Source organism: Agelaius phoeniceus, chromosome 1 (genome assembly GCF_051311805.1).
Source record: "Agelaius phoeniceus isolate bAgePho1 chromosome 1, bAgePho1.hap1, whole genome shotgun sequence".
Taxonomy (NCBI): domain Eukaryota; kingdom Metazoa; phylum Chordata; class Aves; order Passeriformes; family Icteridae; genus Agelaius; species Agelaius phoeniceus.
The window spans coordinates 127,186,465-127,200,308 of NC_135265.1; the positions used below are offsets into that span (position 1 = coordinate 127,186,465).

Here is a 13,844-nt window from a genome sequence, read left to right on the forward strand (position 1 = left end):
CAAGTTTTAGTAGTTCCTTTATGCATTAAACTGTGTGTTCAAAACTGCATCCTTGACATTAGTAGGACAGGAACTTTTGCCATGACCATTAATACTAATTGGACCACCAAATCTCACACTAGAGAATTCCTACTCCTCACATTAAATAGAGATTAGTTCAGTAGGAATTTTAGTCTACAGCTTTTTTACACCACCCTGTAACTTAAAAGCATCTCCTCTGTAGCATTCAGGATGATAAAGTAGAGTTCTTATCATGAATCATGATAGGACTCAGTTGGACTTGCTTCTCATGGAGTAAGCACCGTCCCAAGAAACAGAAAACACCCAAGGATCTCCAATGAGAGCCACACCCCTGGGAATTTGCTATGAATAGCCACTCATATGCAGGGATAAACAAAGGTGTAACATTTTTTTCTCTACTTTATTTGGCACTAGATCCCAATAAGGTGTTGAGTGTCCCTCAAGGCACATAGGTATGGGCTGAGGGAACTCTGTGGACAGCATAAGGGAGTGATGCATTACTGTATTTGGATTGGCTTTATCAGCCAAGAGAGAACAGGAATGGGAGTTTGGTGGGAACAGTTTCACCATGGTGTAGCAATGTGGTAAATATTCTGGTAAAGATCTGCTAAAATTCTGGTAAAGACTTCAGGGCAGTGAGTTCTGCTAAAGCACCACCTCTCCACCATCCAACCTCTTCCACATCTGCTTGGAGATCCTGGCCTACCCCACACTCTGCAGAAGATCCACTCTGAAGGATCCACGCCTCCAGCTTCAGATCCTTCCCACTGTCACCAAAAACTGTTCTACTAGTCCCTAAGTCTTTTCCTACTGCTATAAAGGACCTTGCAGAGGAAGATTTTGCTGCAAAAGCAGTCTAACAGGAGAAAAACACACAGCCTAAATAAAGTGGAAAGATCCACTTCTTTCCTTCATGGCCCCACTCAAGCTCTCAAATGACCATGGTGACACTATTCCCAAAGTCATTCCTTCAGTCTCACACCTCACCATCATCTCAACTGCAGCGTGTCCTCACTAGCACTCTCCAAACATTGGATCCTGTCTCCACCACTACAACCAAAAGCATTTGTCACAATTCTGCCTGGACTCTTAGAAAGCAAAGATATGATGGTCTAGGGGAGAAATCAGTATCTGATAGGGCTATCTTATTCTTCCTGCTGATTTTTATTGGACGAACAAGTGAAACAGAGCATTTTAATAGAGGGAAGATAGAAGTTTGTTTTCACTGATGACTAAAACAATCATTCTCACAAGTACTCACATAAATACTAGCACTTCAAAGCAATTAAGCTGTTCACTGAACAGAAAAACAATTCTGTAATATTTTTAGCAATTAAAGTGTGATTGGCAGAGTCAAAAACATAATGATTAGGTTTCATCAATTGAAGAAGGGTTTAAAGAAGGTGCAAGTCATTCTTTTATTTATCTTTTATTAATATTTATCAAACTGTACAATCACTCTATTTATTAAATGCAGAGAATATTCTATCACTAGTTCATTACAAAAAATCTTGCATTACTGCCATCATTTTGTTTTTCATGTTTTGCAAGGGTTCCAGCTGAAAGCAGCAGAAGTGTAATACACATTCATGTTCCCCTGCTCACACATACTGAACTGAGCATTTACATTTCATATGGGGGCATTAAACTAAACCACCTCTATGACTGTTACTGAGTTAGAGATTTGCTGCTTTAAATCAAGGGACAAAGTGCAAGGTATACCTCAAATGAACACAGCTGTGAAGTCAACGTGATAGCTAATACAAATTCACTGTTCCTTGGTAAGCTCTGCTTGTTCTTCTTGGCTTCCCACTGATGATGAAGGATGCTGTGTAAAAGCCAACAAATGTGCATGTCCCCATGGTACCTTACAAATATAAATTACAGTGTTTTGCATTCAGTCTGAGTGCCAGCTTAAGAGAAAAGGAGGATATTGCCTTGAGTTAGACATAGCTAATAAACAGAATGGCAATTTGCTTTAATACTTTCTGTACTGCATTATGATTTTTCTCATTTTACATAAATATCTAGATCAATAATGGCTAACTAAGTTTTGGCTATTTTTTGTGTTTGTTCTGCCTTTTTTTTTTAATGCCTGCTCTGCAGCAGATTCCATTTTTCACCTCTTTGGCTGTCCAGAAAGTGCATTTCGTAATGAAAAGGAATTATTAAAGATGAAACAGAGTATGCTATCCTCGAGGACATAAGAGCAGCATCTCTAGACTTGGATTCAGAACTCTCAGTTGTACAGATAACAGTATTAGGAATGAACATCAGATGTAATGAAAGCAGTTGTGCTACAATTGCAGTTTGAGGTAGCACAAGTATGAGGGCCAGCGTTGGGAGTGAAAGGACAGTGTACCTGCTGCATTTTAATGGAGCTTGCTGTTGTTTTGCAGAAAGTGATGTATGGAAGTCACATAACCTTCTATCAAAGCATAGTCAGACACCAGCAGAAACCTAGAAAGTTGTCAAGCATCGTCTCCTACTCAAGAGGAGCCTGCAAAAGATAGATGTGCAATTTTACCAGGCAGTGATCAGCAGTAGCTTCAGATGCCTCCATTACAGTTATTAAAATGAGAATTCCAGTCCTGAGAACGGGTTTTTCTGGCAAAGAAAAAGAGACAGAAGAGTAAGAGGAAGGATACTTGAGGCTTTGGGTTTCAAGTTCACATGTATATATGAACCATCATCTATCCATCCTCTTTGTAGCTGCATTTTCTGAGAGTTTCTAAGATTAATTTGATTGCAAAATCCATTCAGAGGAAAGGAATTTTTAAAAACAGATGCATTTTTTCAGATGAATGTCTTTCATTTGTCTGTATTTTGGATGCTCTTATATCTTGTTGTGGGGTAAACTGTATGGTGAAGTCTGTAACAACTATATTCTGTGGAACTTTTCTTTAAGCATTTTCTTAACAAGATAAGATGTTAATCATGTACATCTTTTGTGTCATTTAGTCATAGCACATTCCTAATGCTCCCTCCCAAAAACATGTGCTGAATTTACCCTCTCATACAGTAAGATTTATTCCTGCACATTTACCCAGAATTCTCTGACCATAAACCATATGAGAAGGAAACTATTTAATTTTGGCTTTCCCATGTTATATACACTGTGTATAGTTAAAATTAATTTAATCTAGTAGAATTTGAATTTGGCAAAAATGCCAGAAGGATTATACTAGAACTATAACAACAGTGGCAATAGCATTTTTGGAAGACTGAAATACAGTGTTATGCCTAAGAAGAGTGTTTCCAATACCTCATGCTCAAAAAGCAATTCAGATAGGGAAAAAAGCAGCAGAAATAATTTCAGATGGAAAATGAACCAATAAATATTCCATAAACTCTCTCCATCTTTCTTTCAGAGATTATGATAGCAATTAGGACAGCATATAGAATTTCTTTGATATTGTCTACGGATGCCAAGTCTATATGCTCAGTTGAATTATTCAATTCTTAAAATGCATTATGTTCAAATCACACTTTCTAAAGTGGTTTTCTGTTAGAACTGCATCAAATGAAAGCCTTATTACTGGCTTAAATGTAATTCAGTTCATCCTTGTTGTGTCAGGAGATGTTTTTATATATAAAGGGAAAGAAATGAAAAAAAATTTAAAAAGCCCACTAGTCATCATAAGGGTTTTTTAATATCATCAGCACTGCCATAAAGGCAGATGATAAATGGCATACTATTCAGAAGAAAGAAATGGGATGAAATTAGCATTGAATTGCTCTATATTAATCATAGCCCTGAATTCTTGTCATTACAGGGAAAATAAAAGTTTGGCTCTTTTAGATTTTAATGTTTCCTCTCAGACTTTACCATTATTTCTAGTGAGAGGGAAATAAGAAATCCATGTACTGAAGGAAGAACACAGGAATATTTTCGACTGGTGGAGTTGCTAAATTTTTGTCACTGTTTCCAACTAACAGCAAAGCAGCATTGGTGACTTGGGTCCAGATGGTTAGCAACATTAATGTTTCACAATAGTAACCTAATGAAGCTCTTTAGTGCTGTGACAGGTAAAGGCCTGAAAGGTTTATGGCAAGGGAAAAAAGCTTTGATAAATAACTTGAAAATCTGCCTCTTATTGCTTTCATAATTGTTGCTTCTTATAATAGCATAAGGGAATGGCAAAGCATAGTTGAAAAAAAGACTAGAAAAGAGTAACTCTCTTTGGAGCTAATAGGATGTACAGTGGGATTTATTTTTTTTTTTTACTCCTTCTAAGATGAATAGCTAGTTAAAAACCATTAAGCCTCTCTCAGACTTAAGGGAAGGATTTAAAGGTCTTTTTTATTATAGCTAGTCTCTCTAGGGATCAGACCTAAAACATGAGAGATGAAGATTTTTCTCTGTGCAAGTAGAGAATAATAGTTTCTGGATGATTTAACTTAAAGAAGAAAATTCTGGGATCTCTCACATGAGCTTTTCTCCCTAATCCTGGTTACCTGTGAAGACCACAACCACAGATCTGGTGCTCTCTTTGCAGTGAAGGGGAAATCTGATGCCTGACTTCTTCAAAGGTCAGGAGCCCTGTCCTGCAGTGACTTGGATGTTTCTGGAAAACATGGTTTTCAGTAAATAGAAATTTTAACAGAATTTTTTTTTCTTTCTATTTTTTTTTTTCATTGAAGGAGGTGGAAATTGGCTGAAAAGAACATCTGGAAGCTTTTCAGCCCTTGATCAGAAGTGCACCAGGTTTCATCAGCTGTTTCCTTTTTTAGTTATAAAGCAAGATAGACTCCACCCCCCCCACAAAAAAAAAAAAAAAAAAAAAAAGAGAGAGTGCAGAAAAGATTGGCTGAAAATATTTAAATATTTTTCCTGTCAACATTTTTTTAAACTTGGGTTGAAAATTTCACTTCAAAAAAAAGAAATCATCTACTTCTGCTAACATTCTCTACTGTCAGTTTTCTAAACAGATGCAATTAGGAAAGTGTTGTCAGTTTTCTGGTGGGTAGGTGGAGCTGGTGTGCATTATGCTTTCCTGCAGCATCACTCAATGCCTACTTGGAGCTGCTAGCATTAATGGGTCACATAGCAGGACTCAGATATTTAGATGCAACCAGCCTCCAGCCTCTCCTGGAAGAACAAACCTTTAAAGTGGCTAACACTGGACTTTTGCATTTTCACAATGTGACTGATAAAGCAACAAAAGATACCAAAGGATATTTAGTTATATCCTATGGCAGGTACACAAAAACAGTAGCAAAATAGGCAAAGTAAAAGGGAAGCTACTGAGGAAAAATCCATCAATCTGGTAACCCTAGGCATTGCTGAAAGCACACAGCCAATGGAAATGGAATAAGGTATATAAATAGCATGATGGGACTGAAGCAAAGAATTCTACATGCAATTTATTTAGATTGAATGCTATTATGCAAATAAAGCACTTCATTGCAAAGCCGCCAAGATACATTATTCTATTTCCTGCTGCTAAAATAGAAATTATTCAGGAGTTGTTTGCGTAGCATTATTGAGGGGAGCTATACTTCAGCTTCAATAGCTCTAGTTTGATTTACTGTTATTATTTTGGGCCGTACAGTCAACTCAAGACTGTTGCACAGTCCTGACTGCCCACTGCTGCAGGAGCACTATTCTTGTTTTAACCTTCGATGGTTTAAGGTGGGAAAGCATTATAGACATTGATATTTGCTTGATTTGTGAAAAAAGTCAAGTCATAGTCCTCTTGGCTCTTTTCCCTTTGGCTCTTTTCCAGCTGTCTTGGTTTCTTTTTGAGGTTCTCCTGGAAGAAATTCTATGCTTTCATACTAAAGCCAACATTTCATTCTCAGTTTCTACAGATCAAGTGATGAAATGTCATGTGTGAACCCCCTGAAGGCTGTGAAGAGAAACTCTGACTTCCCCACAGAAAATTGTGAACTGCAGTTTCTTACTGGCTGACAACAACTTTGACTCAATTTGTATGAAACTCAATTTACTTATTAAAATGGACATTATTGTTCAAATATTAGAAACTCCATTTCTTATATGTTCTAAGCTGTACAATTGTCAGATTTTTATGGTTTAGATTGTAAATGTGGTTTTCTCTGGCTAATTATTGGTATTATTTTTTTAATTTTCATGTCTTAAAGGCCAATGTACTGTATCATAATAATATGAAGGACGTATTTAACAGGTGTGGAAAACACTGTATACAAATGTATATTTCTAAAAGCTATTTTTATGATTAGCACGTTTACTGTTTTACCATATTTAGAGTCAGGTGATATTGCACTTCTTTGTATACCGCTTAGTTCAAACAAGACCATTTTTATCAGTGCCACAATTAAATGCATTGTATGGTATTTCCCATTATTTTATTCAATTTATTTGTCATTGGAAATAATTAAATTTGGTAATAGAATAGCTTCTAAAAAGTGAAAATGTCAAAATAAGAGAGCAATCCTTGATAAACTGTAAATTGCATCCTCCTGTAAATCCTCTTCTTCAGATAAGCCCTCTCTGTGATGCCATTCATCAGACAGTTGTTACAGCTGTTCTTGCAAATCTTTAAAGGCAGTTTGTTGCTACCATATGGAAAGTCAGTCAGCCTCCTGTCTAGCCAGAAAAATTACTTATAGCCTGCCAATATCTGACAGCCTGAGTTAGCCTACTGATTACTTTTTGGGTTCTTTTCTGGCAGTAGTCTTTCCACCCACAAACTCTTAAGGCCCTCCCAAAACCTGAAGTTGGAATAATTAATTATTACAGATGTGGGGGGAATCTCAGTATAGAATTTTATAATAAATCATATTTCCTTTTAAACAGAATGGATGCATTATTTCTCTTGTGTTACTGAGACATTAAAGGTAAAAAAAAGCATACAGGCACAAGGACTTCTTCCCCTAGAAAAGTACCAACTTGTTCACCATCCCAAAGTCAGACCTCTTTAACATTGCAGATGACATGAAACAAGGAATACGTATTTATTCATCCACATCTTTATGTGAATGGTACTCATATAGAAAGAGACATGTCTTTAAAGTGATTGCAGGGTCAATAAATTATTTATTATCTACAACCTCCCAAGAGGGAGAGACATTAATTTAGGAAGTATCTTACACAGTCAAATGGAGCACAGACCCAGTCTGCAGCATTAAGCCCTGATCACTGAGCTCCATGACTGGGGTACTTAGTACTTCAGATCATCCAGCACTACAAAAATGAACTCTTGCCTTGCCCTTTCAAACATTCTCTGTAGGCTGAAAACGAGAGAAAACAAAAGGTACCACAGAGACTTTTAAAAAGATCTAACTTTAAATTTCTGTTTTAAAAAGCAGTTTCTGAGATGACAGGTTAACCTCAAGTAGTGTGGGTGTAAGCTGGTGGGAGCTCAAGGTCTCTGGTCAAGTTTCTGGCATGGGGATCATCAACAAAGAAGGACTGATATTTTTCAAAAATTTGGAAGCAAAGTATACATTTTAATTGCCTATTACTGAGTAAGAATTTTTTTCACTAGGTAGCTATGTGACATTGCACTCTCAGTTACATTTGTGTACCTTATATTTAGCTTGTCTATTGTATGTGGAGTTACATGGTTTACCTAAGTGCTGAGTAGTACCCAGCTCCTTAAATAAGGAAAGACTAGTATAAGTAGCTACACCTGAGCATAAAGAACTGCAGCTTCAGAGTTTATCAGGGCTGACTCTCCAAGAAAAGTGCAGGAAAAAAATATTACTCCTTGCAAGTGAAATGTTAGATCAAATCAGAGGGTGAAATACTTCTCCATTTTCTATCTCTTAATATAGGTTATGAACATTTTTAACTGTAAAAATGCAAACAGAATTGCCATTTTGGGATTTCTGTCTCCAGCTGACAGCTAAAAAATAAGGAACTCCAAACTTCGGCAGCTCAAGGGGCATTTAAATCACATAAACTGTTGGCTGACTTAAAAGATGCAGAAAATCATCCAAGGAGATCAGTTCTGATATTGGTGTTAATAAACTAGATATGAGAAACATCTAGGTATATTGTCTCTTCATCACTTCCATTCCAAATGAGCTAACACTCACAGAAAGCACTCTGAGATTTTTACACATTCTTTACAGTCATTAACCTTACAGCATAAACTCGCACAAATGATTGCACAATCATAATGTTGACACTGTTTCACACCATAGCTTAGGTCCTGAATATATTTTGAACACAAAAGTCATCTCTGATGACACCATGAGGCACTATTTCATTTGCAAGCCAGAAGATTGTTACCCCATGCAGCCTATTACTAGTAAGGTTTCTCAATGGCATGTTTGCTTAAAATCACTCCAGAGGATGCTGGTAGCTTCGACAGAGCTTGCTTGTTCTCTGCTGTCCATGTTTGCAGTATGCTCGGTGTTGTTTGCCATCACCTGTTACTTGTTTGACATAAGTTTTGTCAGTTGTGGGATTTTTCAACATTGCTCATCCCTTGCAATACAGAGGAATAGGAAACATAAAAGATCTTGTCAATCAGTTTGGACAGCCAACAGTCATAAAATCCTTTACAGACAGTCCTGAATCAAACCAGTTCATTTTCTACACAGATATATATGCTCTGTGTATTTCAGATATTTGTTTCAAACATGGGCAGCTGCATGAATGGAAAATGTTTACTAAAAAGCTTTAAAGTTTGGATCAAGAAAAAATATTTTTACTTTTGTAAACCCTTGTACTACATATTGTTGCAGTTCCTATTAGTTTTCTCTGTAGATCCATTTTTAGTTCTGAAAAATCACTCTACTTAAACTATGTAGATAACTATAATCTTGTTAGCAGTACTATTTTTAATTGGTGCCACTGCAATTTAGATTTGAAACATTCAGAGTTTGCCCATTAGAGCAGATTGATGGTTCATTACAGTTTTCTTTAAAATGTTGTAACATAATTTTTACATGTCTGTAAATAAATATTTTCTCTGATTTATGCACTTACTCAGTTTTGCAATTTCTTCTCTTAAAATGTGACTCTACGACACTTTCCAGGAAAAATGTATTTCTCTCATGGAAAAAGGCATTAAATGGTAGTACAACCATCCTTCACAAACTTTCAAAGCAGACCAAACAGAAGGAGGCATTCATAATATTAAGTACTAAACTTCAGTAAAATGTATAAAAATGTTAAACCTGCTATCATTTTAATATTTTGATAAATTTAAGCTCCAGTACTGTATTAAAAAATGACTGACAAGAAATGTGACGGACTTCCTGAAAAGAGGGAATTCTTCAGTGGAGTGAGAAAGAGGGAGCACAGTGGGGATATTTCATTGAATTTAAGAAATGCTTTTTCTTAATCTTGGAAGCTTCTGTGTTTCACGTATCACAAAAGCAGTATGAACATAATTTATGAAAACCATGCCAAAAATAATTATCATTTTCTGCTCAGTATCCAAATTCATTTTGCATTCATAGTTCCCTATTCCATTCACAAGGTGTTGCTTGCAGGCAAGCTAAAGAAAATTGGTCCACCAAGTCTATGAGAATGATTTTAAATTATATTGGTATTGTTGGGAAGCAAGACTGTTTTGAAATACAAGGTAAAACCAGCAAAACTTCACAAGTTAGTACAGTAGCTCTGAGCATTTCTCAGCAATGAAATGTTCTGGCCACAAGAATGAAAGAGAAAGAGAAAATAGAGGCACTGGTGTACAGCAGTTAGAGCCCTGTGTTTACAATCCATGCCCTTACAAGAATCAGCTCTGGAAAACTGGTAAGAAAGTCCTCTGAGAGACTGCTTAGAGAAAATACTGAGTGCTACAGGGAATACATAGTTGCTGGGTTTTGGGTGGTGGGATAATAACCCATTTGAAACAAAAATTGCTTGAAGTTTTGTGGCTGCTATAATAAGTACTTTTTCCTGATTAACCCCTCAAAGAAAGACTTTTGTTCTACATTTGTGCAAACAGAATTAATCTGCAAGTATCACACTTTATTTTAACAAAAACTAGTTTGCAGAGCATCCATTCCATAAAAATCCCACTAACCAAACAAAAATATTTCTAAAGGTTACATTTAAATCTTTCTGATACTGTCCTGGCCACATGACTTAGCCTAAGGTAATGGAGAAAAAACTTTGCATAACTACTGGTGTATTACCATATGTGAATGTATCTATGGTATGTAGCTATGCATATGTGGAAAAATATCCTCCATTGCTTTGTGCTTTAGATAATTACCAGAACTAGAGACAACTAAAGTTGTGTAAAATAAGAATCAAACTCACCCCTGTGGACAGTCCTTAAATGAGTACCTTCAGTGTCTATTCCAACTGGATTCTTAAGCAGAAACTGTGGTCAGTGTTCATTCTATGAGTAGTTACAGAAGCATTTAGCAAATTATTTAAAGAAAGAAGAAATTATACTGCTGCTGATAATATTGCTGCTGCAGCAGGACCACAGTGGAACATGGTGGAGGAACAGAAGATTTACAGCATGGCAAGGCTGCAGCTTAAATCTGGTGCTGAGATCTGAATGAGCATTGAAAGGATTTTACCTCAGAATGACTGAGGGGATGTTTTGCACTTGTACTCATTTTATATTTGAAGAAACCTCCCCTATACACTTATTTATTTTCACATCTGACAGCATGCCATGATTTGATGATTCTTTCAAGAGGTAAGCCTCAAAATTCACATGTGATTTTGGTCAAATTTAGTGAGAATTCAACACTTAGCAATAAGTAGTCAATCACACTAAACATTTACCCCTTCTTCAGAATTTTGGCCTTGGTGTTTAATCCACAAGGCAAGGGAGAGATTTCATAAATTTCTGTTTACCTGAGTAGTCACACTAATTGTAAATCTATGCTTCCATTGATAGAAAAGCTATAGATCACAGAAACATGGAATGGTTTTGGTTGAAAGGGACCTTAATGATCACCCAGTTCCAAGCCCCCTGCCCTGGGCAGACTTTTCATAAGACCATCCAAGCTGACCTTGAGCACTTTCAGGGATGAGACATCCACAACTTCTCTGTGAAACCTGTCCCACTGTCTCACCACCCTCACATTAAAGAACTTCTTCCTAATATCTAGATTTTTTTTTGTTCTTTCCTTTTTTTTTTCCAACCTGACAGTGTTTTGTATTCTGGTCTCCATCAGTAATCTACATTAAAAAGAGGACACATTTTTATGTAATATGTGATCTCAAGCAAATCAACATTGAAAATTTTCTTAGTTCTATACAAGACAACTTTCAGTGATAGATGTCAGGAGTTTTACCATGTTTGTGATGACATGCTGCATTACCTGTAATCAAAGTACCAGTGTATGAAATTGTGTTTTGCAAATCTATTCATTGAGCACTATCATTTAATACTGCTTCAGAGAGAAAGTTTATCACGTCCTGTCTCAGAAACATAAATATGTTTTTTGACAGCAAGCTATAAAAAAATCAATTGTACTGATTTCAAGGATGAGCGACCTTTGAAATTTGGATTCTTCTGCAATTACACGAGGATCATTTGTAAGTGAATTGTAAATTCTGAGTTATTTTTTTGGTAAACTAACAAGGTGGGGAAACAGTAATCCAGAAGTGCTACCAGTTTTTATGGGTCACATTTTGATCAATTTGTTCTACACTGAACTTGGATGATTCAAGGGATGTCACAAGATAACATGATGGAAGCGGACAATTAATAACAGCAACAAGAAAAATAACAAAAACCAGTTTCCATGGAATTGTATATGGGCATCCATGTAGACAAATTACATTGCTGAATTTGCCATCAGATGTAAACTTGAGGTTCAAGAGAAGCTCTGTGAAATTCCATTCAGTGCAGAGCTACAAAGAGAACACATCTGCTGCTCCTGCTTACTCAAGGGAGTGAATAATCCAAGCAGATGTCAGATTTCCAGCAGCTTCCTCAGATAGCACTTTTCAAAGATGTATTTACAGGGGACAAATTCAAACTCTTCCCAACACCTTAACCCTCCCTTATGTGGTCTCATATGTTAAACTATGAGATTTTTCAGAGAGGACAAAAGCAGTTAAGTGGTTTCCTCCCAGGAATGAAGATCATGACCAAATGTGTATGTGCGCACCTACACACAACCCATGGACCTGAAAATGGAGAACATCCCATCTCTATGTTCAGGGCTAATGCCTTGAGGGCTGAAGTTGCAAGAGATTGAGCTCAGAGGACTAAAACTTTCAGAGAGTTTATGAGCTCCTCTTTAAATATGGTTGTAGAGACTGTTTTTCATCATCAAGCCTCAAGTAGTCACAGAAGAAGAAGTTTGAATTATTTCTTAGCTACAGAGAAGGAATGTAGGACATGGAGAGGTCATTTAGCTCTCACAGACTTCTCCTATTCTCTATTGGTAACAGCAAGAAGCTCAGAGGACCCTGGCCTAGTAAAACTACATAGGACCCTGGCCTAGAAAAATCATTACAAGTTGAAAGACACTGATGTTACAGTTCATCATATCTTTGTGTTTCCTTATGGGCAAAATTCTTAAACTAAATATTTCACATCAAGCTGGGTATAAATTTTCACTGCTGTGAACAATCAGCAGAGTACTGGAGTTTAAATCTTAAATCACATTTTCCTTTCCAGCAAATTCCCCAGTAGGGGTGGTTCTAAGTTGACCGTGTTAACCGGGTTTTTGAGCAAATATTGTGCAAAAGCAAAATTATTTAATCTCTTCAAGCTAAGGTGGTGCCTTCAGCAATGATAATCAGATTTTAGTGGTCTCCATAGCAATGAAGGTGAAAATTTAGAAAAGCATTCAGCAGCAAATACAAAAATTCATAAAATTAAGAATGCACCCCATTGAGGACTGGTTTGCAGGGATGCTGAGAAAGTTATGCTCACATTTTTGATTGAAAAGTATAGGTTTTACTTACCATGAATCACTACAATTGAGCAAAGATCATGCTGCTGTAGCATGTTGCCTCTCAGAAAAAATATTTCTACTTCAATATTTTTGCAGATATTTTTGGTTTAAGAAAATAGAAAAATTACTGAACTATTAATTTTAGTACATTTTCTCTTTTAATTTAGGCAACACTGTATGCTTTAATACATAAAAATCTCCAAAGCACCTGGCTGAAAGATTAGGCACATTTACACAGAATAACATTTACAAGAGAGTATGAGGGAGACACACAAGCTAGTAAAGATCTGAGCCAATGAATCTAAAACTGGAGCCTACAAAATCACAGAATCAACAAGGTTGGAAAGATCATCTCTCCAGTGTCAGCACAGCAGCATCATAATCACATGTGTATCCCCAAGTGCCACATCCAGGTGCCTCTTGAACACTTTCAGAGATAAGGCCCCACCACCTCCCTGGGCAACTTATTGCAATGTCTGACCACTCTTCCAGAGATTTTCTTTTTCCTAATATCTAATCTGAACCTTCCCTGGTGAACTTTAAGTCATTTCCTCTTTTGATACAGCAGAACAGACCAACCCCTACCTCACTACAATCTCCATTAAGGTGGTTGTAGAGAGCAATGAGGTGCCACTCTGAGTCTCCTTCAGACTAAATAACCCCAGTCACCTCAGTTACTCCTTATAGGACCCTTCACCAACTCTGTTGCCCTTCTCTGAGCATGCTCCAGCACTTCAGTGTCTTTTTGGAAGTGAGGGGCAAAGAACTGGACATAGCACTTGAGATGTGGTCTCACCAGTGCCAAGTGTAGCAGGACAATCACTTCCCTAGTCCTGCTGGCCGCTTTTTTTGACACAGGCCAGGATGCCATTGGCCTTCTTGGCCACCGGGGTACATGCTGGCTTGTGTTCAGCTGCTTTGACCAGCACTCCCATCTCCCTTTCTGCTGAGCAGCTTTCCAGCTACTCTTCCCCTCCCTGTATCAATGCAGGGAGTTGTTG

General features: G+C 37.1%; 1 protein-coding gene across 7 annotated transcripts in view; it reads left to right on the forward strand.

Moving 5' to 3' along the window:
- RALYL (RALY RNA binding protein like) overlaps window positions 1-8,943 on the forward strand; it is a 374,493-nt gene extending 365,550 nt beyond the window's left edge. For all 7 annotated transcript variants that reach the window (XM_077186852.1, XM_054638241.2, XM_054638208.2 and 4 more), the window contains one exon: window positions 5,827-8,943. In XM_077186852.1, coding sequence (XP_077042967.1) covers window positions 5,827-5,861 — 35 coding nt within the window. In that variant the 3' untranslated portion in view covers window positions 5,862-8,943. The remainder of the gene's footprint in view (window positions 1-5,826) is intronic.
- The last annotated feature ends 4,901 nt before the right edge of the window (window positions 8,944-13,844 follow it).